This window comes from Ahaetulla prasina, chromosome 1 (assembly GCF_028640845.1).
Source record: "Ahaetulla prasina isolate Xishuangbanna chromosome 1, ASM2864084v1, whole genome shotgun sequence".
Lineage (NCBI taxonomy): Eukaryota > Metazoa > Chordata > Lepidosauria > Squamata > Colubridae > Ahaetulla > Ahaetulla prasina.
Window position 1 is genome coordinate 139,895,885 of NC_080539.1, and position 27,026 is coordinate 139,922,910.

Genomic DNA, 27,026 nt, shown 5'->3' on the forward strand with positions numbered 1-27,026 from the left:
AAAAGAAGCCCAGTTGCTATTACTCAACTTTTTAGACAACTCTACTTGGATGATTGAGAATCTTCATCGGCATCCCGTTGCCAATATTTTCTGGTGACCAGAGTTAATGGAAAGAGTGAAGACAAATTCAGCCTGTATATCAAAACCAGCAGTTACAATTATGTTGCCGGGAATTGCTTAACATGAGCCAGAAAATAACAAGAAGGCTTGAGTAGATTAGAGTAAGGTTTACTGGCCCCTGATATGAAAGCCGAAAAGTATGATGAAAACACAGAAAATAAAATAAAAGATAAAAGGAATAAGGGAGCTTAATTTCTGAGCGTGTTATCCATTAGCATATGTCTATGGAGATTCTCAGTCATCCAGATCATGGTTGTCCCAAATTAATTTTCAAAATTAATTGTTTTTCCTTGAAGACATTTCACATTTCATCCAAGAAGCTTCTTCAGTTCTGACTAAATGGTGGACAATGGAATAATTTATATTTTATATATACTGCAAGGAATATAAATCTTTCCACTCTCCATCATTCAGTCAGAACTGAAGAAGCTTCTTGGATGAGAAGCAAAACATCTTCAATGAAAAACAAAGTCCTGTTGCCTTTTGGGGGGGGGGAAGCACCTTTGGGGTGCTTTGGTCCATCACTATCTTTATTTATTTTACTGATTGATTATCTTAGCTCTTGCCCTCTAAAATTATAAGGTATTTTGTTTCTAGAAAAAGAAGCTCACTGTGTTTTTCTTGTGTTTGTTTGCTGAATGCTTGGTATTTCTTGTTCTCTTTTAATTTTTAATCTGTAAACCAGGCAGCCTAAAATTTGAAATAATAAATACTGCATCATCAACAATGCCTTTTTTAATGTTATGTGTCTCAGGCTGATACAGAAGCATTCAAATACTTTTGCAAACTGATGAATGCTTTTTAACAGGAAAACAAACTGCACAAAATTAAAGGTAGCATCTTGGAAAGGAGAAGAACAGAGTTTGAAGAAGCAGCAAAGTACTCCTCCTCTGAAAATTGTCCTAGTCAGGAATGAATCTTTGACCTTCTGTAAACCCCACAGGAGTAGTTCCACTGTTTATCAAGAGAACTGATAGTGATTTGAATCAATAAAGGTTTTGCACGACTTTATTTTCTTGTAAGGAACATTCTTAGAGGGAGTAACCAGTGACAGATGTTCCTTTGACCAGCTGCTGAGATTTGCAGCGACAGATGTGCAGCCAGATAAAAGGCAGTTAGAGGAATAAAAGGCAGGCAATTGAAGCAATTTCCTAAAACTCTCTTCCTGATTAGTAAGACATGAATTCCTGTATATTATTGAATTAACTAAAATAAATAGCCAGCAAAATATATGATGATTGTCACTCCCTAATCCAAACCTAATTTGCTCAGGAAAAAGAGATGAAAAAAGAATCTTACTGTGCCTGTGATAATAAACCACCTTTGCAGTTAGGGATTAATCCATAGTTTGGAATGTAATTATTTTATTTATGTGACTGCCCATCTCACATAAATGGTTCTGCATAGCAAGTTGTGGCAGGCTACTTCAATCTGAATTTTGTAAGCGATTCTTGTTCAAAAATTTTGCACAGCATTGGGTGTGGGCTTGAGGTGGGCTAAGTATCCCTGTGAGTGTTTCTATAGGGCACTTGGCGCAAACATCAGTGACCAGGTGGAGAGCTCTGGCTGAAATATTTTTTCCATTGAAGGAGAGATTACCCACTTTGGATAGGTGCTCCTCAGGACGAAGCCATAGGAATTGAGACTTTTATACTAGATATTTATGCCCCCAATGAGGATAAAATAGCAATTTGAAAATAACTTTATAGGTGATCCTTAACGTATAGCCACAGTTGAGACTGAAGTTCCATTGCTAAGCAATGTGGTTGTTAAATGAATCACACCCAATTTTACAACTTCTTTTTGGTCATGGTTGTTAAGCAAATCAGTGCAGCTGTTTAAGTAAATCACACAGTCATTAAGCAAATCCAGCTTACCCCATTGACTGTCCCTGGGAAAGTTCCCAATGGCGACCGTGTGACTCTCTGATGCTGCAGTCATTGGAAGTACATGCTGGTTGTCAAGTGCCCAAATTTTGTTCATGTGACTGTGAGGACACAGTGATGGCTGTAAGTGCAAGGACCAGTTATCAAACTTTTGTCAGACCAATTCTTGAATACAGCTCATCTGTCTGGAACCCGCACTGCATATTAGACATTAATACAATCGAACGAGTCCAGAGATATTTCACAAGAAGAGCCTTCCACTCCTCTGCTCTCAACAAAATACCTTATGCCACCAGACTCAAAATTTTGGGCTTAGACAATTTAGAACTTCGCCATCTTTGGTCTGACCTACGCACAGTACATAAAATCATCTGCTACAATGTCCTACCAGCCAATGAATACTTCAGCTTCAACCAAAACAATACAAGAGCACACAATAGATACAAACTCATGGTAAACTGATCCAAACTAGACTGCAGAAAATATGACTTCAGTAACAGAGTTGTCAGTGCCTGGAATGCACTACCTGACTCTGTGGTTTCTTCCCCAAATCCCCAAAACTTTAACCTTAAACTGTCTACTATAGACCTCACCCCATTCCTAAGAGGTCTGTAAGGGGCCTGCATAAGTGCACCAGTGTGCCTGCCATCCCTGTCTATTTATAATTATATTTACACTTGTATCTGTCATAAAATACATGCTTGATGAAATAAATAAATAAATAAATAAAAAATAAAATAAATACAATAACTTTTTCAGCACCTTCATAATATTGAATGGTGCATTAAACAAATGGTTGTAAATCAGGGACTACCTGTATTAGTTTCTAAAGAACTGTGATAGTAAATTACTGCACTGGGCAGGGGGTGGGCTTTATGGTCTTTGGATTTCTTCAAACCTGTTCATTATATTATTCTGTACTTGCATATTCTTTTGAACCAAAAGATTATTATTTTACTGATAGTTTCATCTCATTTAGCAGGTATAAAATGGAGGCAAAGTCTTCTTTAGCACTTAGCTGAACAGATCATAATATAAAATTTCACATTGTTAAACTCTTTGCTTGTTGCAAAGCTGGAGGAGAGGTAGGTATAAAGGACACAAAACATTTATAATCCTTTCTGGTGTTAGGGATATGTTTTGTCCCTCAAATATCCAGATCAATTAATCTAAAGGGCATTTGCTCAGCTGTTATATAGTAAGCATGGTATAAAACTCAAAATGGAGAGATTCAGAAGTATTATATCAGAATGCCAGGGAAACTCTACATCTTGCTGGAAAAAAAAGGGACAATATTTTTGTTTCAATAATGATGAAAAAAATTGCCCCATATTTCAGCTGATTAATACTAGGTTTTTGTTTCGTTTTGTTTCTTTTTTTACAAGCAAACATTTATTATTTCAGAGTTCATAGTCCTAATACTATAGAACCTGTTTTGGTAGAAAGTTTTTCACAGCTGAGAAGAGAAATTAAATAACTATGGAGACCTTAGATTTAAAAGCTGCTGCTAAGGACAGGGAAAATTACTAAAGTAATGACATTGACAAAGCAGAAAAAGCAGGACACAGAAACAAAATTCATTATATTTAGTCATTTGAACAGTAGTATTTATTAAAATATTAAGTTTAGGACATGGATGATATCGAAGCATTACTTTCTCTTTTGGTGCAATCCTATGTTGACTCATCTGGAAGGAAGTTCTGCTACCATTGTTGAACAAATAGTATGGACTACAGCCAGGGGTGGGATTCAAATAATTTAACAACCGGTTCTTTGCCCTAATGATTTCTTCCAACAACCAGTTCAGCAAACTGCTCAGAAAGTTAACAACCGGTTCTCCCGAAATGGTGCGAACTGGCTGAATCCCACCACTGACTACAGCCTATGATGGAGACGAAGGGAGACAAACAACCCCGATATGTCAGTCACCCTATTAGGGAGTTCTAGCAGTTGTTCAACATCTGTGAAGGGAGCCAGCCTGTGAAGTACTGATATGGCTCTTCTTCTATAGTTCTTACAGCTACTACTTGCCACCACATGGTAGAAAATCTTCAGTCCTGCTGCTGCTTGAAAGCTGCTCATTCAACATAGCTTTGAATTTGGAATTCTGTTTCCGGAAACTGAAAATAGTCGCCAACGTTGAAAAGTCCACCCAAAGAAATTAAAACAAGAAGAGGGCTAGAATCTAGTTTCGCTTTAGCAACCTTAGCAAGGTTGGACATGGATCCTACTAAAATAAAAGTCAGCTTTAAGAATTCTCAGTTTGCAACCCAGATTGTTGCCTACTGCTAAATTGCTTGTTTGGAAAAAAAAAGCAATTAAGCTTTTTTCTGCTTGTTAATTTTTTTAAATTAATTTTTCTTTATTTTTCTCCCACTTTCTGCATGTGTTAGGGCCATGACGGTGAACTGATGGCACATGTGCCACAGCTGGCATACAGAGCCCTCTCTGTGGGCACGCGAGCCATCGCCCAGTTCAGCTCCATGGTGCATGCATGCACACCTCCCGCCCGCCAGCTGATCTTCGGGTCTCTGCCGCGCATATGCCAATGGGTGGGGGACATACGGGAGACATGTGTGCATGCGTCGGGGATATGTGCGCATGCATGAGTGGGCAGGGGGTCATGTGCGGATGTGGAGGGGCAGGGGGAGCGCAGGTATCGCATGCACATGCACAAGGGGTTGCATGCACATTTGCGGCGGGGCGGGGGGCAAGGGGGGGTCATGCATGCATGCACAGGCGGTTGGGGCACATGGGGGTATCACACATGCATTGCATTATGGGTGCTGGCACCCGTGTGCGCTTTCAGCACAGAACAACAAAAAAGTTATTCATCACTGTTAGGGCAAATGTCAAGTATTCAAATGCCCAAACAATTGGTTCTTTTGGATCCAGAGATAATGAACACACTGTGAGATAAAGGGATTTTAAGCTTTATTATTAATTTAAGCAAACAGATTTAAAAGCATAATTTAAAAAGCTTACATACCAAGCAAGATGATATTTCTTATGATAATTGTTCTTGGAGGTGTGAAGAATAGTGTGTTGAACAACACAGATGCCAGAAAAAAATGGAAAAGAAAGAGGACCTTTGTACAGTCAGAAGTTTAGTGATGGTAACTTCAATTTGGAGGAGGTTGGAATGGTTGGAATAATCTACTTGTACCCTAACTTCAATCCTCTGCAGATATATTCACTTTTTCTGCATTGCAAATGTATACGATTAATATGGTACATGGGAGATGAGGTGATTATTTTTGTCTCTTTGCTGTCATCTATCTTTTGCAGCCCAGAATGGCAATTTTAATTTTGCAGTTTTAATGGCTTCCTATTAGGAAGCTAATTTGGTTTAAGAATATACTTGCCTTAATCATTTGCTTCCATTTTTGTTCCTCAAACACAAATGGTTAAATTTTCCCCCCATTCCCCACTCCATATGCTAAAAATAGTGTATGATTGATGTTGATGGTATAACAAGCCACTCCATAAATTATTCTATACAGCCACACTATTACCAGATGTATTGTATATAGAGTACTGATTTGAACTGTCCACATGTTTTACAAGGTTCTCCCATAGTATACAATACAAACACAATACAGAAGTATGTAGATTATAAGGATACTCCTATCTGTCAATTTAAATTTCTTTTTTTTCCCCCCATTCTTAAATTTATTCGGTCCTATTTCTGTATCAGCTACTTGCTCCAAGGCACTTTCATATTGGTTTTTCTGCATTTCTGTCTGTCATTTTGATTTGCTTTAACTTCATATTGTTTGAGTCAAAATGTATTGTATTTCATCCAATTTTGGCATCAGTTGAAAATTGGAACACATTTTAGGCCATTTCTCCTTAAGTATGAATTTTTACAAATGACTTTTCTTCCTTTGGTGAGTTTTTGTATATTTATTTTTGCTATTATATTCATTTTTTAAATGTAGCATTCTCTTTTTTTGTTCATTCTTAAACTGGAAAAGATACCTTCATCAAGGTACAATACTTAGAGCACTTAATGATAGTCATAAGCTACAAATAAGCAAACAGGAAACAATAGCAGTATAAATCGTAAGGATACAAGCAACAAAGTTACGGTCATAAGTGGAAGGAGATGGGTGATGGGAACGATGAGAAGATTAATAGTAGTGCAGATTTAGTAAATAGTTCGACAGTGTTGAGGGAATTATTTGTTTAGCAGAGTGATGGCCTTCGGGAAAAAACTGTTCTTGTGTCTAGTTGTTCTGATGTGCAGTGCTCTATAGCCTCGTTTTGAGGGTAGGAGTTGAAACAGTTTATGTCCTGGATGTGAGGGATCTGTAAATATTTTCACAGCTCTGTTTTTGATTCATGCAGTATACAGGTCCTCAATGGAAGGCAGGTTGGTAGCAATTATTTTTTCTGCAGTTCTAATTATCCTCTGAAGTCTGTGTCTTTCTTGTTGGGTTGCAGAATCAAATGAATGAATGAAACCCCCTTTCCCCCCCATTCATAGTAGTATGTTCATCATCTGAAATTAATTTTATCTGTGATTTTTTTCCATCCATGATGCATTTTTTTTCTACTATTACTTGGACTCATAACTCAAACTATGGTTTGGTTTATGAACTATGAAACATATATCCTATTTTTGAAAGGGAATAGTGTTTTTTTATATTTATGTTTCTATAATATAGTATTAAATTGTTAGATTTATCTTAATAGCCAATTTCATGTACAAATAGTCCTTAACTTATGATCACAACTGAGCTCAAAATTTCTGTTGCTAAGCAAAATAGTTGTTAGATGAATTCTGCCCCATTTTATGACGTTCCTTGCCACAGTTGTTAAGTGAATCACTGCAGTTGTTAAATTAGTAATTGTTAAGTGAATCTTGCTTGTCAGAAGTCACAGAAGTCACAGAAGTCACAGGATCCAGCGATACTTCAACCCTCATAAATACATGCCAGTGGTCAAGCATCCTAAATTTTGATCACATGACCATAAGAATGCTGCAATGAATTGTAAATGTGAAAAACAGCCACAAGTAACTTTGTCCGTTTGAAAAAACTGAAAGATCACTAAATGAATTGTGGTAAGTCAAGGACTTACCAATATTACTTACATTACCATGGTCAAATGGGATGACCTGATCCCTGTAATTGCATTTTTAAAAACTCTGCGACAAACCCAAAGTTTCTTCTAATCAATTTCTAGCATTGTTGCCCTTTTGGATTGGGTTTGAATACCTTGTTTCTCATGCTTCTGGTTGCTTTTGTAAATGAAAAACTTACTGTGTCACGGTATAAAGAATTCATTTGCACTATAACATATTAAAGATGTGCTCAATTCCAAAAGGATTTAGAAGAAACGCTTTGGACCTCATGCAAGTGTAGAACTTCTCTGCTATTCATTCAAGCAGCTTGACGTCTTCCAGGTTTCCATGGAAGCTTTGAAAAGGAGGGGGTGGGTCACATTAACTTTAATGAGAAGATTCCTTCAAGCAGTGGCCTGTCTTTTCAGGGAGACCTTAAAAAGTTGGACTGCATTAACGAATAGCTGAGAGATATTGCATTTTCGCTTCTGCAAGCCTTTCAAGGTGATCCTGGCCGGAAGCAACCCAGAAGAACTAGGTCTCATTTATCGTAAGATTGCATTAACAGAATTTTGCAGGCGTGAAAATATATTTCTCCATGCAACCTTTCAGCCCAGGAAAATGGGTCCTTTCTGAGATGTTTGCCATGCCCACATTCCTTCTGCAGTTCTTCCCCATGTCTCCTATTTCTCAATTACCATTACAATTTTCGTTTGCATAAGGGCCAAAGCTGTCCATCCTTCGAGGGTGATGAGATCAGGAACCAGACCCAACATGTTTGATTGGACTTACGCTTTACTTGTATAGGCTACAGTAATAGAATCTTGAAAGTCTGAATTGTTTCCCTTCCTTATAGACTGTAATTTAAAAAAAAGTTTCTTTTTGTGGCTTTTCTCTGGTTCCTGGGCTTAGCCCATGTTCTTCAAACTGTCTTCTTTTCTAGCCTCTCCCAGGTCATCTCTGCGACTCTCTACAAAAGCATTTCCTCCGAAAGACTTTTGAAACATGCACTGTTCCAATAGATAAATAAATCAATGAACCAAGGTGTTATCAAGAGGGATTGTATAAATTATATCAATGATCAATATAATATCACCATTACTAATTTACATTGCATGTCTGCTTGTTACAGAATAACCACATGGTCTCTGATATTACTGAAATTACTGCAGTAGAAGCTTCAGATATTCCAACCATAGAATCAGAGGGCCTTCATTTCCAACCAAACGTTACATCCTCTGATTAGCCTCAGAATTTCAGATCATCAGTGAACTATTTAGGGACAGTGTATCCATGTATCTGTAAAAGGATTTCCTTCCTAGAGTTTCTTGTGTAATAGAAAATTTAAGCAGCTTTCTCCCTGAAAACAAAGAAGAGGTATAATCACCTGTTGCTATATAAGAACTTAAACTGACTTAAATGGTGGATGAAGTGGGTTTTTCTGGGGATGCAGGCTTTAATCGCCACAGTTCAGTGCCCGCATCTTTCACAATGCATGTAAAGCTAAATAAGTATTTACACAGCAGCCTTATACTGTATTACTCATTAGGTCAGGTTATAACTTCAGTGCAACTTAAATACCTTAAATAATTATAGACCTGCATTTCAAGACATATGATTAATAGAACCATTTGCAAGAAAGCAAAGGATTAAACAACTTTCTCTGATTTTCATTGCATTGGGCAGCTTCAGTGAAACTGCCTTCACAAATTCGGTTTGATTATGAAGTTATATAATCGATGATGAATATTCAATAAATTATATATATATATATCAATAATACCCTTTTCCTCCATAATTAAGTTATTATCAATACTTCCCAGAGAACAATGATGTAATTATTAATATTCCTCTTCTGGCAGAGAACCAATTGCCATCACTCTGGGAGAGTTCATTCTATTTTGTGGTAGATTGAAGAGGCTGATGGGAAGGGAATATGTTATTTGATAGGTTTTGACATGCCTCAAAATGTAGCAAAGTATGTTTCTGATAGGAGTGATTATTTTTAATGGGAAAAAAACCATATTTGTGACATGAGTTTCGTAACAAATGTCAGGTTTAGTGAAGTGGAGTATAATTAACGTCAACGTCTTGGCATGGCAGCCATTAAGTAATTCTTTAAAAAGAAGAAATACTTCTTTTCCCTAAAAAGATGATCAAATTGTTGCTAAAGTATCTAAGAAAGGGGAAAAAAGTGACGATGGTCCTTGATGCTTCATTTCTTCTCTGGTTCCATCCATCCTTGCATTGAACATACATAGCAAAATCTTTACTAGGATAGTAGAGTCACTCCGTCAGACCCCAGACAGGTTTTTTTGAAGACACCTTGTGTATGTGTGTATGTGTGTACATGTGATCCTTAGTTTATGACCACTCATCGATTGATTGTTCAAACTTGCAACAGCACTGAATAATAATAATAATAACAATAATAACAATAATAACAATAATAATAATAATAATAATAATAATAATAATAATAATAATAATAATAATAATAATAATAATAATAATAATTTAATTTGTATACCGCCCTTCTCCCGAAGGACTCAGGGCGGTGAACAGGCAGATAAAATAAAAACGATACATTTCAATAAAAACAATATTTAAAAAACTTATTCCAATAGCCTAAATTTAAAATACTATACAAAATATAAAATAAACCCCAATAAAATCCGTATTTAAAAAACCCTATTAAGCCAGTCCTGCTCGAAAGAATAAATATGTTTTAAGCTCGCGGCGAAAGGTCCGGAGGTCTGGAAGTTGTCAAAGTCCTGGGGGAAGCTCATTCCGGAGGGTAGGTGCCCCCACAGAGAAGGCTCTCCCCCTGGGGGTTGCCAGCCTGCACAGTTTGGCTGACGGCACCCTGAGGAGGCCCTCTCTATGAGAGCATACCGGCCGGTGGGAGGCATGTGGTAACAGAAGGTGGTCCCGAAGATATCCCGGTCCTATGCCATGGAGCGCTTTAAAGGTGGTAACCAACACCTTGAAGTGCACTCGGAAAACCACAGGTAGCCAGTGCAGCCTGTGCAGGATCGGTGTTATATGGGAGCCACGAGTGGCTCCCTCTATCACCCGCGCGGCTGCATTCTGAACTAACTGAAGTCTCCGGGTGCACCTCAAGGGGAGCCCCATGTGAGGCGTTACAGTAGTCCAGGCGAAGTGGCGGGCGTGAGTGACCGTGCATAAGGCATCCCGGTCTAGAAAGGGGCGCAACTGGCGGACCAGGCGAACCTGGTAAAAAGCTCTCCTGGAGACGGTCGCCAAGTGATCTTCAAAAGACAACCGTCCATCCAGGAGAACCCCCAAATTGCGCACCCTCTCCATTGGGGCCAATGATTCGCCCCCAACAGTCAGCCGCGGTTGCAGCTGACTGTACCGGGATGCCGGCATTCACAGCCACTCAGTCTTGGAGGGGTTGAGTTTGAGCCTGTTTCTCCCCATCCAGACCCGTACAGCCTCCACACACCGAGACAACACTTCAACAGCTACATTGGGGTGGTCAGGGGTGGAAATGTACAGCTGGGTGTCATCCGCGTACAGTTGATAACTCACCCCAAAACCACTGATGACCTCGCTCAGCGGCTTCATGTAGATGTTGAACAGGAGAGGCGAGAGAACTGATCCCTGTGGCACCCCACAAAGGAGGCGCCTCGAGGTCGACCTCTGCCCCCCTGCCAACACCGTCTGCGATCGGTCGGAGAGATAGGATGAGAACCACCGAAACACGGTGCCTCCCACACCCAATCCCTCCAACCGCCGCAGCAGGATACCATGGTCGATGGTATCAAAAGCCGCTGAGAGATCAAGGAGAACCAGGGCAGAGGAATAACCTCTATCCCGGGCCCTCCAGAGGTCATCCACCAATGCGACCAAAGCTGTCTCCGTGCTGTACCCGGGTCGGAAACCGGACTGGAACGGGTCTAGATAGACATTCATCCAGGTACTGGGGTAACTGGTGTGCCACCACACTCTCAACAACCTTCGCCACAAAGCGAAGGTTGGAGACTGGACGATAGTTACTCAAAACAGCTGGGTCCAGGGAAGGCTTCTTGAGGAGGGGTCTCACCACCGCCACTTTCAAGGCGGTGGGAACAACACCCTCCCTCAGAGACGCGTTAACAATCCCCTGGAGCCAGCCTCATGTAACCTCCCGGGTGGCCAGCACCGACCAGGAGGGACACGGGTCCAATAAACATGTGGTGGCATTCAGCCGCCCCAGCAACCTGTCCATGTCCTCGGGAGCCACAGGGTCAAACTCCTCCCAGATGGTCTCAACAAGACTAGCCTCCGTCACCTCGCCCGAAACTACTCAGTTTTGGTCCAGACCGTCCCGAAGCTGAGCGATTTTGTCAAACAGATACCTGCTGAAATCCTCAGCACAACCCTGTAAGGGGTCATCGCAACCCTCCTGGTTAAGGAGGGAGCGAGTCACCCTAAACAGGGCGGCTGGGCGGTTCTCTGCTGACACAATGAGGGTAGAGACATAGGCCCGCTTGGCCTCCCTCAATGCCACTAGATAGGTCTGAGTAAAAGACCTAACTAGTGTTCGGTCAGCTTCAGAACGGCTGGACCTCCACGCGCTCTCTAGGCGTCTTCTCCAGCGTTTCATCTCCCTCAGCTCCTCAGAAAACCAAGGAGCTGGTTGAGATCTACGCCGGGTCAGACGCCGCAAAGGCACGACACGGTCCAAGGCACCCACCGCGGCCTGTTCCCAGGCTGAAACAAGCTCCTCGGCCGAGCCGTGGGCCAGATCGCCAGGGAGCGGCCCAAGCTCCATCAGGAACCTCTCCGGGTCCATCAGTCACCTGGGATGGAACCAACGTATTGGTCCCGTCTCCCTGCGGTGTGGAGCGGCGGTCCAAAAGTCCAGACGAAGGAGAGAGTGGTCTGACCATGACAGAGGTTCAATGACTAATTCTCGTACTTCCAGATCACTCAACCACTGTCCAGAGACAAAAATCAGATCCAGTGTGCTTCCCCCGATGTGGGTGGGGCCGTCAATTAATTGGGTCAGGTCCATGGCCGTCATGGAGGCCATGAACTTCCGAGCCGCCGTTGACGATACACCGGCTGATGGCAAGTTGAAATCCCCCATGACCATAAGCCTGGGGGTATCAACTGCCATCCCGGCTATCAACTCCAGCAACTCGGGCAGGGCTGTCGCCATGCAGCAAGGAGCCAGGTACGTGATCAACAAGCCCACCTGTATCCTACGCCCCCACTTCACGTAAAGGGATTCACAACCGGCTATCTGAGGAACAGTGGCCTCCATCGGCTCCAGACTCTCTCTAATAACCACCGCCACCCCTCCACCCCTACCTTCGGCCCTCGGCTGATGAAATGCCCAGAAACCCGGTGGGCACATCTCCACCAGGGGAACCCCCCCTTCAATGTCCAACCAAGTCTCCGAAATGCCCACAAGGTCCGCAGCCCCCCCCTATATAAGATCGTAGATCAGGGGGGCTTTATTCACTACGGACCTAGCATTGCACAACATCATGAGAGGGACTTAAGACCAGTCCTCACAGTTTTGGCTGTCACAGTTATTAGTGCAGTCTATGATTACAATCTGGGCACTTGGTTTGCAGTTACGACATTGCAGTAAGCCATGGTCATGTGATTGTGATTTCCAATGTTCCCTGCTGACTTCTCACAAGCAAAGTCAGTGGGGAAGCCAAGAGGAAGTCGGCTCACATGAGGTTGTGATTGTAGTCACATGAGGTCCTTGGCAGACAACCTGCACATTCCTCATTTAATCATCATTAAGGATCTGAGGGAGGCAGTGCAAGGGTGGAAGGGCAAAGAGAGTGCTGATCTCTCATCCTCAGAGTGGCTGAGGGTTAGACCTGACTGAATGGCTGACGATGACATGCAGCTGTTCCTCAAGGACTTCATGTGACACAACTTCCCACAATGAGGACTATCATTGCTAAGTGATGTACTCAAGTGATACTGTGCTTTATGACCACATTGCTTAGTAACAGCGATTTGGACCTCAATGGCCATCATAACCTGAGGACAACCTATATTTGTATTGTTCTTGCTTTGCAGAGATGAATACAGCTTCAATATTAGAAGCTGATGTGTCAGCTTGCAGGAACAATCAGCTTGTATTTGTAAGTGAACAGATACTAGTCAAACTCTGAAAGTTTCTAGAAGCTTAGAGTTTGATGAAAAGGTCTCCCAAAATGTCCAAGAACTCAGAAAGGTAGGGAGGAAGAACCTCTCACTTAATCATACACAGAGGCGCGCATTAATTTTCCATTGTTTTAGCTAATCTTCTTGTGACTTATTTTAAAGTGGCTTTTCAGCTGTTCCAGAATGTTCCCTGCTATGGATTCATTCAGTTCTACAGGGAACAGCCTACAAGGGAAGTTGCCTCATCTGGATACTTTTTTTGTTTGTTTGTTTGTTTATTATGCTACCCATCTATCTATCTCTCTCTCTCCCTCTCTCTCCCTCTCTCTCTCTCTCTCTCTCTCTCTCTCCCCCCTACCTCTATCTATTCAAATTTTATGTTTTAATTCTTATATCTCCCTATGCAAACTCAGCAGCTAAGGCTGAGACAGAAAGAGGTCACAAGGCCCTTGAGAGGCAGGAGAAGTAAGACAGTTTTATTCCTTGAGGAGGGTCAAGTTTAAGACTGCAGTAAGACCAGCATATTTGCATGAAGAGTCCCAGCGTCATATTTGCAAGCTGTTACCATAGCCTTTGGGGCTGAGAACTGAGGTGAATAAATATATTTTACAGCAACTCGTGTGAATTGATTACATCTACAGATTCTTTAGATCTGTAGACACGGTGGCTCAGTGGCTAAGAGGTTGAACTTGTAAATCGAAAGCTTGGCAGTTCAGCGGTTCGAATCCCTAGTGCTGCCTAATGGGGTGAGCTCCCATTATTTGTCCCAGCTTCTGCCAACCTAGCAGTTCGAAAGCATGAAAAAAAAGCAAGTAGAAAAATAGTATTCTGAGCGCCTTTGGCATTTAGTCATGCTGGCCACATGACCACGGAGATGTCTTCGGACAGTGCTGGTTCTCTGGCTTTGAAACAGAGATGAGAATGAGCACTGCCCCCTAGAGTTGGGAACGACTAGCATATATGTGCGAAGGAAACCTTACAGCTTCTGTTGGACATTTTTTATGTATCTTTTAATTTATCATGAAATAGAACAGCTTTTTAAAAATGAGATAGAAGAGAAATAAGCTAATGTCATGTTGTATGCTTATTATCCTTCAGCCTGTTCAATTATTTCCTTGAATATTTAGCAGACTTCAAAATGGGTTGCAAGTGAGTTGCTTCTGCTGTCCTGTTCTGTTCCACCCACTTGATGGGCAGCTGGGAGATCTAAAGGAGAGGTGTACTCAGTTTTGCTTGAAGCTGAGCTTGCTTAGTCTCCATCTTAGTCTTTCTTAAACCTTTATTCAGGAAAATGCCAAACAGATACTTTCCCTTCAATTTTCTTACCTGATCACAAGAAAGTCAAAAAGGAAAAAGTTTGAAAGCCATTTAGTGCCTCTTGGTTCTCGACTCATTGAACTTGGCCAATGGCTACCAAGTTGTTATGAGGTTACACAAACCAACACAGATTTGGACCAGCAAATTGTTTCATGCTATGGAGACAACATAATTTACTTTGCTAAACTGAGGAGCCCTCCCCTGATATGCAGTGACTGAAGTATTTTTAGGAAAGGCAGTTTGGGATTCCTGCTTGCATCTTTTAGCCATTCAGACTGAAAAAAACTGGAATATGAAGGCGACCTTAGTAAGATACTTTTGAACCTTGTAAGCTATTCAGTACAGACAGCCTTCATTATGTCTGAAGGAAATTCCTGGATGGCTTGAGATATATATATATATATATGTAGGTCTTTGGTTATTCGGGTTTTCTCCCGCGTAAAATTGGAAGTGTCTTGGCAACGTTTTGACGAAGTCTCATTCGTCATCTTCAGGCTTCAGCTTCGTGCTTCTGGGAGCAATGTGTGATTGCAGCTGTTTCTTCCTTTTTAACTGCTAGTTACCCCACTAACCCCACTAGCAGTTAAAAAGGAAGAAACAGCTGCAATCACACATTGCTCCCAGAAGCACGAAGCTGAAGCCTGAAGATGACGAATAAGACTTCGTCGAAACATTGCCAAGACACTTCCAATTTTATATATATATATATATATATATATATATATATGTATGTATGTATGTATGTATGTATGTATGTATGTATGTATGTATGTATGTATGTATATATTCCTCGACTTATGACCATAATTGAGCTCAAAATTTCCATTGCTAAGTGAGACAGTTGTTAAGTGAGTTTTCCCCATGCCTTTCTGGCCATAGTGATTAAGTGAATCACTGCAGTTGTTAAGTTAGTAACACGGTTGTTAAGTGAATCCGGCTTCCCTGTTGTGTTTGCTTGCCAGGAGGTCGCAAAAAAGTGATCACTTGATCCCTGGACATTGCGATGGTCATAAATACGAACCAGGCTCCAAGTGTCCGAATTTTGATCATGTGACTATGGAGATGCGGCAACTGTCATAAATGTGAAAAACAGCCATAAGTCACTTTCCTAAGTGCTGTTGCAACTTCAGATGGTCACTAAATGAATAGTTATAAGTCGAGGACTACCTGTATGTGTGTGCGTACACACCTATGAACCTTCACAGCCCTATTGTTTTCAGTCCCAGTTTCTGATGTGGCTCCTTAGGTGTGGATTTACTCTCTTCGGTTAGCATTTTCTAAAGCAACTGAATCTCTTCGGCCTGCTGCTCTGGCTGCCACCCTTTGGTGCATCCAGCAGGTAGCCTCATCCAGCATGTGCCAAAACAACCATGCTGGGAAACACTTCAGCCATTATTGTGGAGTTCCTCTCCCCTCCTCTTCTTCTGCCACCTCGACTGCTCTGCTCAGGCTTCTCCCAAAATGAGACTTCTGTTTTGCTTGCCTTGTTTCCCTCCCGCATTGATCGGAGGGCGCCGTTCAGTCACAGCTTGAGAGCAAAGCTTTACACAGAGTTAGTGGTTGCTTACTTCCCAGTGTCACTGCTAAGGCCTGAAACAAGGTAAATGATAATTGAAGGTCCCATTGATAACGAGTAGTATTTCCTTTCCTCAGATGGGGAATCCCCTGACAATTTCCAGTGCTCTTAATAGAGCTCCACAAGTGGAATCAAAGCCTCATCCGCTTATATCTTCTCCTCATAAATAAACCATGTTTGTTTTCCTAGGAGGGCACCCTCTATTTCATCTTATTGATCCAATGTAGAAACATTAAATTACAGGAAAGGCATGCAAAACCTTCAGTGCAGACAGTGGCTAGAGATCATATACATCTCCCATTCCTTAATACCATTACCATCTTCGGCCTCCTTGACCTTCTCCACCACTTCTTAAAGAGGCTACTAGTAACTTATTTGCATGGCAAGTTGACTGCTTTCTGACTAAAAAGAGGAAAAGAGTTACCATTTCCTTGTATTTCCAGTCTGTGGAATAGACAACTGCATGGACTGATTTATTTTCCTCTTAGCTGGAGCTTTTCCAATAGACACTGGATGGTCACCTCTTCCAGTTGGTGTAGTGGATCTTGCAGTCTTTAGGAAGTTAGACCTGATGATCTCTTAGGCCCTCTTCAACTCTTGCCTTCAGAAGTTGTGCATCGCTGGAGGTTTTAAAGAAGAGATTGGACAACCATTTGCCTGAAATGGTATAGGGTCTCCTGCTTGAGCAGGGGGTTGGACTAGAAGAGCTTTTTCTGAGAACTTTTCTGACAGAACAATAAACCAATGGAACAGCTTGCCTTCAGAAGTTGTGGGAGCCTCATCACTGGAGGCTTTCAAGAAGCCATTTGTCAGAAATGGTGTAGAGTAGAGTGATGCTGCTTGGGCGGGGGGTTGGAATAGATGAGCTACAAGGTCCCTTCCAACTCTGTTCATTTGTAATCAAACCTCTATGTCCAGGGTTCCACTTACCTTCACTACTGGTTCGGAATTGGAAGCGTGCATGCTTGCTTTGTTCAATTGTGGCACTTCTGCGCATGCGCAGAGCATCCGTGATGATGTCTGGGTCCGCCCACCTGCCACCACCGCTATCGCTTTGCCTGAACCGGGGCGAACTGGTAGAAACCCACCACTGTCTATGTCCCTTCCAACTCTGTTATTCCGTTATTCTGGGTTCTTGGGAAACAAATGTCTATTAGGTACTAAATAACACAAATGTATAGTTAATGTTACGCAGCTTCCAAGTTTATCTGATTTTATGTTGATTTATATATTCTGATTTTCTTGTTTGCCGTTGATTCCTTCCATCATGTGAATTGGGACTTCCTAGTCTTGCCTACAAGGGACGTGGTGGCTCAGTGGCTAAGATGCTGAGCTTGTCGATTGAAAGGTCAGCAGTTTAGCTGTTCAAATCCCTAGTGCCACATAATGGGGTGAGCTCCCGTTACTTGTCCCAGCTTCTGCCAACCTAGCAGTTCGAAAGCACATAAAAATGCAAGTAGAAAAAATAGGGACCACCTTTGGTGGGAAGGTAACAGCATTCCGTGCGCCTGTGGCCTTTATTCATGCCGGCCACATGACCATGGAGACACCTTCGGACAGCGCTGGTTCTTCGGCTTTGAAATGGAGATGAGCACTTCCCCCTAGAATCAGGAACAACTAGCACATATGTGCAAGGGGAACCCTTATCTTTACCTTTAGTCTTGTCTACAGTCCTGGAGTCCCCAGATGCTTCCTCCCCTTTCTAAATACTTAATCATCTTTCTAGATCAGCCAAGATTAGCTAAATGCTGCCAATTCCAGTATATGTGTTGGACAACCATAGGCCTCTTGGTAAAGGAGAAGTATGAAAAAGAAAAAAAAAATGATAGCTCTGCTGAAGTATGGGGTGCTTGAAAAATGTGACTCTACTAGTTACTCATTGCAACTAGTTTGATCCAGATTTCCAGAAGCATTTGCAAATTAGAACTCAGCAGTTCCACATTTCAGGTTTTGCAGCTCAGATCTCAGTTCAATGTATATATTACCAAATATATTTCAAAGCAAGTTTTGAAAGAAAATAATCTTTAAAGAGCAGTTTTTAAAGAAAATATTCAGGTTAAAGATATGCAAAAGATATGCAAAAGTGAGTAGTTTTTCCAATAACATTGTCCTACTTATTTCTTACATACCGTACTACTTTTCCTCCATCAATGGTATAGTCAAAAAAGAGTTATCTTCCCTAGAGTTCAACCATCTTATCCTCATAACAATCCTATCGGTTCGATCACACAAAAATATAACAATTAACTTCCAATGAAGCAATGAACTTCATGGCTAAACAGACATTTTAATCTGTATCTCCTTCTTTTAGAGGTACTTTTCAGATACTTTACCACTATGTCAGAAAGCTGAATTAGAAACATCTTGATCTCAGATTTGAGTCTCAATAGGAACATCTGCAGAGAAGGTTGATTTGGGGACTATATAGACCTTGTATTAACCACTTATATTCCCCAAAGTTGTTAATGCATCTATTGAAATAAACGGATTTGGGGCAATGACATTTTACAACAAGAGCCAATCTAGATTGGGATCGTAATTGATGGATTCCTTAACATCGTAATAAGACTCCCAGTATGGATCCATTTTACTTATTTTTCAATTTAGAAAAGCAAGCCTGGTGGTAATTACACATTCAAAATAAGCTATTCTTGACCATTGATTCTTGATTCTATTAAAATGAGTGGTTGATTCTATTAAAATAAATGAATATATTTATTAAAATAAATATATTCATTTATGTGTGTATGTGTATATGTGAGTGCGTACGTGTATGTATATACTATTCCAGAGTGTTTCTAGAGTAATGTCAGAGAGAAGGAAGGAAGGAAGGAAGGAAGGAAGGAAGGAAGGAAGGAAGGAAGGAAGGAAGGAAGGAAGGATCCAACAATAACACTGATATAACTGTAGGTCCATTTTTGTTCATTCTTTCCAGAAATTGAAAAGTTCCAGAGTTCTGATGAGAAAAAGGAGGATGAAGAGAAAAAATATCTTGATGTCATCAGCAATAAAAATATAAAGCTGTCAGAAAGAGTATTGATTCCCGTCAAACAATATCCAAAGGTATCGTAATAACTACATAATATATGATATATTGTATTTTCTTGATAAATGGCTATAGTTATTGTTATACTTTGATGTCATGCTCCAATTGCTTCATCAGGAATTGAAATGTTTTTGCTCCTCTTGGTTGTTTTGAGTGAAATGGGTGATCTCTTTTTTCAAACTGGGTTTTGGAGAAAACATGGTGGAAGGGGATGGACACAGGGAACTGGGGCATTTATTTTACATAAAGACAGTCTCAGATTTCATATTTGGAATGACCCATTTAAAGGACCAGGCAACAGATGATGAACAAAGCTTCTACCTCAGACTTATTTTCTTATTTATTAAACAAATGTATATAGCTATCCAACTCATACATAGGTGATTCAGGTGGCTTACAAAATTTATAGAACCTGAAGGTCAAGGGTAGATAAATGGATGACCAAACCAATCCCCTAAAAGCCAACTTGATTCAAATCCACCTTAGTGTGTGTTTCATTTGCATCACTTTGTAAGAATTGCAGATGTTCTTTAATGCAGAGTTCTTTTAATTTCCAATAAACTGGGGGATTCAGTCCCGTTTGTCATGAATGCAGAATATGTTAGGTGAAAAATGTCTACTAAGTCATTTAACCCCTTGATCATCAGTATGCAACTTTGCCATTTTAATGTGGAGTATTATGATGTGGTTTTTGTAGCTTTAGGTATTTCAGACTTTTTAAAAAACTTTCGGGGAGTTTTTAAACCTTTCAGGGACCTAAGATTTCCAATCCTCTGACTGTGGCAGCCAAAATTACAATAATGGGAATGTTTGTTGGCAGAGTTTTGATTGATCTGAACATTTCATATATTTCTGAGTTCTAGCTGTAGTAACATTAAATCAGTGAAAGAGACCTAGAGCAAAATGGGATCAGCATCTTTTTAATCAAGAATAAATTCATCTTTTTTTAATAGAAATGGCTAGTTTATATTATTATTAAAAAACGAAAAGTTGGGATTTGATGTTAATGCCCTATTTTACTGCAACAGAGAGAGTCAGAAATCAGCACTTCTTTTTCTTTTTCTTAATCCTGCCTCACTTTCCTTTCCCCCTTCTTCCCCATTGTTTTCCTATTTTGTATCTTATTTTATCCCATAACTCAATAAAAATATTAACGAGGAAAAAAAAGAATAAATTCACCTATGATTGGCATTAAATATACTGACTATTTTTCTTCCTGAAGAGTGTAGCAAAATAGTTGTTTTGTAACTGATAACAGTGGAAAGAATGATTGGGTCAGACTTAGTCCAAGAATGACATAGAACAATCCAGCCAAAGCTCAGTTCTATGTCATTGGCTTATACCAGTGGTGAAATGCTCCAAAGTCTGCTACCGGTTCACTGCATGTGCGCATGCGTGGTGTGTGACAAATGTGCGCTTCGTGCATGCATGCACATTGTGTGCCAAACATGCACTTTGTGCGCCTGCACAGTGCAAGTGCTACTACGCAGTGCTGAAAAAGGAGGGTTAAGAAGTCTTTTCTAAGGTAAGTAGAACAGCAAGGGAGGGAACAGCTGTGTCATGCGATTTATATTTGCTAGAAAGCAGGATTTCCTGCTTTCTAGCGAATATAAATCATGTGGCACAGCTGATCATCGGAAATACCGGTTTGTCTGAACCAGTAGCATTTTTTTAACTACTGGTTCACTCGAACCAGTAGTTTTTATTACTACTGGTTCAGGCAAACCAGTCCGAACTGGTAGTATTTCACCCCTTGCTTATACCATCTAGACAACCTATATTACCCTACCTAATGCATATACCAGAGAGCCAGTTTGGCCTAGTGGTTAAGGCATCAGGCTAAAAAAGCCAGAGGCTGTGAGTTCCAACCCTGCCCTAGTTGGAAAAGCTAATTGGATGACCTTGGGTACTCTCTCTCAGCCCAATCCAACCTCACAATGTTATTAGGGAAAATAGGAAGAAGGTTGGATATGTTCTCTGCCTTGAGTTATTTGAACCAATAATAAAGGCAGGATATAAGTAAATAAAATAAATACCCTGGGAAATTTTGGGAAATGGCTATTCTAAATATTTTCCTCTTTCCATGATTCAAGTCTGAACTGTATTGTCACCTCTCTACATCATGTCTCCCTTCATAGACACATTCCATCACAGTCTGTTTATCTTAAAAACCAGACTCATTCTAAATGAGGAAATGAAGTCTCCATTGTTGTGAAGAAATTTCAATTGTACTATATAATTGAAAAAAAATATATTTAATAGCTATTTTTCTGCTTCTCAGAATTCACCTTATGAAATCAATTGTTTTCTTCCCATTTACGCTGAAATTAAAAAATATTCACTGCAAAGGAATTCACCACAACTTAAAGGACAAAGTCCTTCCCCAAGCCAGTTTGATTTAGTGGTTAAGGCACTAGGCTCGAAAATAGGAAAATATGAGTTCTAGTCCCATCTTAGCCATAAATGCCAGCTGGGTGACTTTGGGCCACTCGCTCCCTCTCTCAACCCACCCCACCTAATAGGGCTGTTGTGAGGAAAACAGGAGGAAGGAATGTTGAATATGCCTTGAGTTATTTGCAAAAATAATAAAGGTGGGATACAAATAACTAAAAATTCCATTATACAGATTTGCATAGCAAAGAACAAGGAGGGAGAAGTTTTTATTTTTTTAGATAAAGAAAAATTACTCTCCCCGTGTGATCTTATATTTTTTTATACAAATATTTGTTCTACAGCTGTAATCAAACCCACAAAATACCAAACACGCCATTTATTTCTAGTGTAATTTATCCTGCTGATTATTGACAGATGGTATATAGCCTATTATTAGCCTAGATTACACTCTCCATTTTTCTTTTTCTTTTTTTTTTATCAACTCTAGCAATAAATTTCAATGAGTAAAAAATGTGAAAGAGAGAGAAAGGTGCATTGATTCCAATCTGTCATTTGTTTCCTGGATTCTGAATGCACTGTTGTGAAAGAATAATAATAAAAAATGCATGGTTAGAGTACTGCTTGTTAATGCTTTTTTAGACGATTTCATTAGTCCTCCACTGACTATAGGAAGAGTAGAGCTCTGAAAAGTCACATTGCTCTGATATCTGTTGGTTTAGCCATTGCAGCAAAATTAGGAATTATTAACCTTTTGGGGCTATGGATCCCTTTGAATATCTGGTGAAAGGTATGGACTCCTTCTCATCCAAAATGCATTTAAATGAGTAAAATAAAATACATAGATTGCATTGGAAAGGAATCAATCATACTCAGACACAAATATCAATGTTGTGGTCCACCAGCATAGCTGGCAGCAAAGTTGGACAATGAGGAGGCTGGGGAGGACAATGGATCAGTCCTGGAGTCAGGGGAAGGCCTGGACGAGGGCTCTGCGTCGGAGGCAGAGATGGAGCGAGGGCCATCTGGGAGCGATGCATAGACTCCAGAGCCTCCAGAGGCGGACAGCAGAGAGGCAGAGGAACAGGAGGAGCCTGTTCCTAGTGCACACATGCAAAGAGCTGCCAGAAGGCAAGAGCAGCTAAAGCAAAAAGGACGACTTGAGAATAAGGCCAGGAGATGATTGGCCACTCCCATAAGGCTTAAAAGAGCAGCAACGGCTCTTGCATTTTTTATAGGAAAGCAACGTTGCTCATCTCCTGTTTCTGAACTTTGTGGGGTTCTTTCCAAGAAAAGCCTTTGGCAGGGTGCCAAAGAAGACAAAGGTTTGTGATAAGGCCGAAGGACTTTTTCTGAAGGACGTTGTTTTGGAATTAATTTGGACTAAGCTGAGAATGAAGTAATTCTCAGCTGTTCTAATAAAATATGTTTGTTTAGGACTGATTGTGTCTGGTAATAACTACTTGAGCCTAGGTCACAACAATCAAAATATTAAAAGACATCAATATAACGTAGACATGTATTCATTTCCCTATTAGCCCATTAACTCAATAAGAAAGCAGGGTAATTTTCAGTTAGAGATTGTGAAAATAAAATTGTAATGGGTTTTTTTCTGCATCCAAATTTACAGACTCCCTGAAATCTATCTGCGGACCCCTGAGGGATCCAAGGACCCCAAGTTAAGAACCTCTAGCTTAGACTAAGAAAATATCTAAAAATGAAGAATCAAAACATTCAGATTTGAGCAAGGGAAAATAGCTGAGATAAGAAACAGAAGGAAAGGTTGATGTCCACCCTTTGAGGTAGGCCAAGTCAAGAAACAAACCCTGGACAAACAAATACTGAAACTCTACAGTATTGAGAAAGCCAGTTTGGTGTAGTGGTGAAGGCAACATACTACAAACTGGAAGACTGTGAGTTTTAGTTTTGACCTGGGCACAAAGCCAGCTGGGTGTCCTTGAGCTAGTCTCTTTTCTCAGGTCTTGGAAGGAACCAAGGACAATCTGTTTCTGAGAAACCTTGTCAAGAAAACTTGTTTAGGTGTTTGCTAAGGGACTTTTTTAGGTGGTTGCTAAGAAAGAAAGAAAGAAAGAAAGAAAAAAACCTAACTTGAAGGCAAGGCAGACAGACAGACTGAGGCTAGAGTAATAGAGTCTTGAAAGCCTCATGGCATTGTCCCTTCCTTCCCTTTACCGATTTCCACAAATCATTCAAGATCAGTGTTTTCATCAGAAGAAGGCTACAAAGGAAGGACTGAGAATAGGGCTGAATAAATATAATTGATTCCTTCACAATTGACTCTGGCTTTTAAACAAGCAAGAAAGGTTAAGGTGCAATAGAGCAACCTGCACAGCAAATTCCTCCTAAGGAGATTTATAGAAGAAGACAGACAGGGGAGAGAAATTGGCCCAATGTTCACTGCCCTGAACATGCCCTGCCTCGTGCATGTGTGCATGCCCCCCCACATGAGCTCTACCCCTTGCTCATACGTGGCAGAAGACCAGCTGGCTGGTGGGGGCCCCACGCGCAGCGGAACTGAACTGGAGCGACGGCTCACGTGCCCACAGAGAGAGTGCTGCGTGCCACTTCTGGCAAATGTGCCATAGGTTCGCCATCACGGGTCTATGGGACAGCCTGATATTTGATGTAGAAAAATGGGTTAAAGATTTGTCCATTGTTATACCTGGCAGTAGGGGATGTGGTGGCTCAATGGCTAAGACACTGAGCTTGTCGATCGAAAGGTTGGCAGTTCGAATCCCTAGTGCTGCCGCGTAATGGAGTGAGCTCCCATTACTTGTCCCAGCTTCTGCCAACCTAGCAGTTTGGAAGCACATAAAAAATGCAAGTAGAAAAATAGGGACCACCTTTGGTGGGAACGTAACAGCGTTCCATGTGCCTTTGGCATTTAGTCATGCCGGCCACATGACCACGGAGACGTCTTAGGACAGCGCTGGCTCTTCGGCTTTGAAACCACCCCCTAGAGTCGGGAAGGAGGGAGGGGAACCTTTATCTTTTTATACCTGGCAGTGCCTTTTCCTTTGGCTTGCGTATGTGAATTTGAAAGTGGGGACCTTGCTGTAGACTCACTTGGAGAGCTATAATTTGGAGAGCTATAACCTTTCTCTGTTCCTCAGTTTTAGTTCAATGCACAGTTACAATAACCTGTCAGCCACCATGCACAAATAGTATAAACAGTGTAGTCCGGGGCTTGTTATCTGTTTCCTATGAGCAATTGACCCAGGGTCATTGATCTGCTGCAAGAATACTTGTTGTTTACAAGTAGAAGGATGGTATTACAAAGGCATGTAAGTTTAACAAAGAAAAGCAGTAAATAATGGTCATATGTCTCTACAGGAATACAACACAGGGAAAATTCTAACTACTAGTACAGGTAGTCCTCGACTTACGACCTCAATGGAGGCCAACATTTCTGTTGCTAAGCGAGACATTTGTTAAGGGAATTTTGCCCCATTTTACAACCTTTCTTGCCATAGTTGTTAAAGTGAATCACTGCAGTTGTTAAGTTAATAACACACCCTGCAACCTTCATAAATATGAACCAGTTGCTAAACGTCTGAATTTTGATCACATAACCGTAGGAATGCTGCAACGGTTGTAAGTGTGAGAAACAGTTGTAAGTCATTTTTTTTTCAGTGCTGTTGTAACTTTGAATTGTCCTTAAACGAACTGTTGTAAATTGAGAACCACCTGTACATACTGTACATCCCATGATGCTTCTTTGATACAAACTGCAATTTACCAAATACCCCTAAAATTGTATAACCCTTTCTTTCCTTCCCAAGATCAGTTCATATTTTGATAACTGCCACTAGTATCCTCCGATTCTCCAAGATCATCTCTGGTTCTTGCTCCCAGATGGCAATTACCTACCTATATCAACCTCAGCTAAGAATCGGCAGAGTAAGAAATGATTGAATTTGCAAAATTGGCACCCTAAAATTGGAGTGATATGAAATTAATCTTTTCTCTCTCTAGAAAGGTATACTTTTTGTACTTTTTGGTGGATACCAGAATAGTTTGGGCATGAAAGGTGGACTGGGGATATTTTACTGCTAATGGAGGAAATGGGATATTTGCCATCACTGATGCTGGCTTCAGATTTTTGGGGCTCCGAAGAGGATAATTGTGGTGGTCCGGTGAGAGATATCCCACTCTTAGAGATACCTTATTAAGATCTTTTATGTGTGGCTTTTTGTTTTTGAGTAGTGCTTGATAAAGAGAGGCTAAATGAAATAAATATATTTTTCCACTAAATGAATTAATCTGCTCATATACTGTATGCTGTGTTTCAATTAACTATTATTTACATAAAAGGGCTTTTAAATTAACTAGACATGCAAAATGCAAATTAGCTAATACTTTTGTTCATTTGAGCTGCAATACAAAATTAGCTGTAATTATACATTGGCTGGGAGAAAAAGAAATGGATCCTATATTGGGCAAACTCTGCAGTTCAATTAATCAGCTGAATGTAATGCTTCATTTAATTTGAAAAATATAATCACAACCATAAACATATACATGGATGTTTTTATACAATTTATTATTCTGAAACTTACATAAATATTAACCTCATTTATCTGAATTTATCATTAATTTGATATGTGACAAATATTCTGAAGACACTCAACTGAACTGGAAGAATAATTCTGAAATACTACAATGAACTTTGACTGTTAACCGGTATATTTTGGAATACAATCAAATAAAGACACTGAGTCAGACACTCTGAATAGATAGGGCAGAGTCCTGGTTATACAGAAGAAGCAACAGATTATCATCATATTCACTGTCTGGATATTTCTTTAAAATGGAAAAGATGAATGACATCCAGGAATTCCTTGTAAAGAGAGCAGGATAGGAATGTGTGACACAGGGACTCCACAAAGTTGTCTCCACACAGGCCTAAAAACTGAAGAAGAGGAAATTTTTTATTACACTCCCAAAGCACTGCTGAGGAAAATGGATCCAACCTGGCCAAGTTGAAGACCAGGCAACATTTCAAAATTACAATGGATGAAAGATAGAATGAAGGCAGAAAAAAAGTCCATGGATTATGGGATTGGATTCTAAATTTATGCTGGTTTGCAAATCAGCATCCCAGATGATGATGATGATGATGATGATAATGATGTTATCTATTTAGTCATGTCCGACTCATGGAGATTCTGTGAGCCATGTCTCTCCACATCTTCTGATCTTGCACTACTTCTGTGAGTTTTCCTATGCTCTCCTCTGGCTGGTCTCAGCTTTGATGGTGTCCAGGCTATATGTTCTTTGATGGCCTAGTTTCCTTTTACACCTACCGTAACTCTTCCCAACATAATTGCTTTTTCCAGTAAATTCCCCTGCGTGACATGGCCAAAATAAGGGAGACATCATTTTGTGATTTTGCCTTCAAGCGACATGTTTGTTTAGTGTCCCAGATACTATGCTTTAGAGGACTCCTAGCATTTTCAA

General features: G+C 40.5%; 1 protein-coding gene across 1 annotated transcript in view; it reads left to right on the plus strand.

Moving 5' to 3' along the window:
- Window positions 1–27,026, plus strand: part of KHDRBS2 (KH RNA binding domain containing, signal transduction associated 2) — a 460,211-nt gene that overhangs the window by 73,495 nt on the left and 359,690 nt on the right. The window contains exon 2 of the mRNA XM_058176635.1: window positions 19,044–19,171. Within this exon, the coding sequence (XP_058032618.1) occupies window positions 19,044–19,171 (128 nt within the window). The remainder of the gene's footprint in view (window positions 1–19,043; window positions 19,172–27,026) is intronic.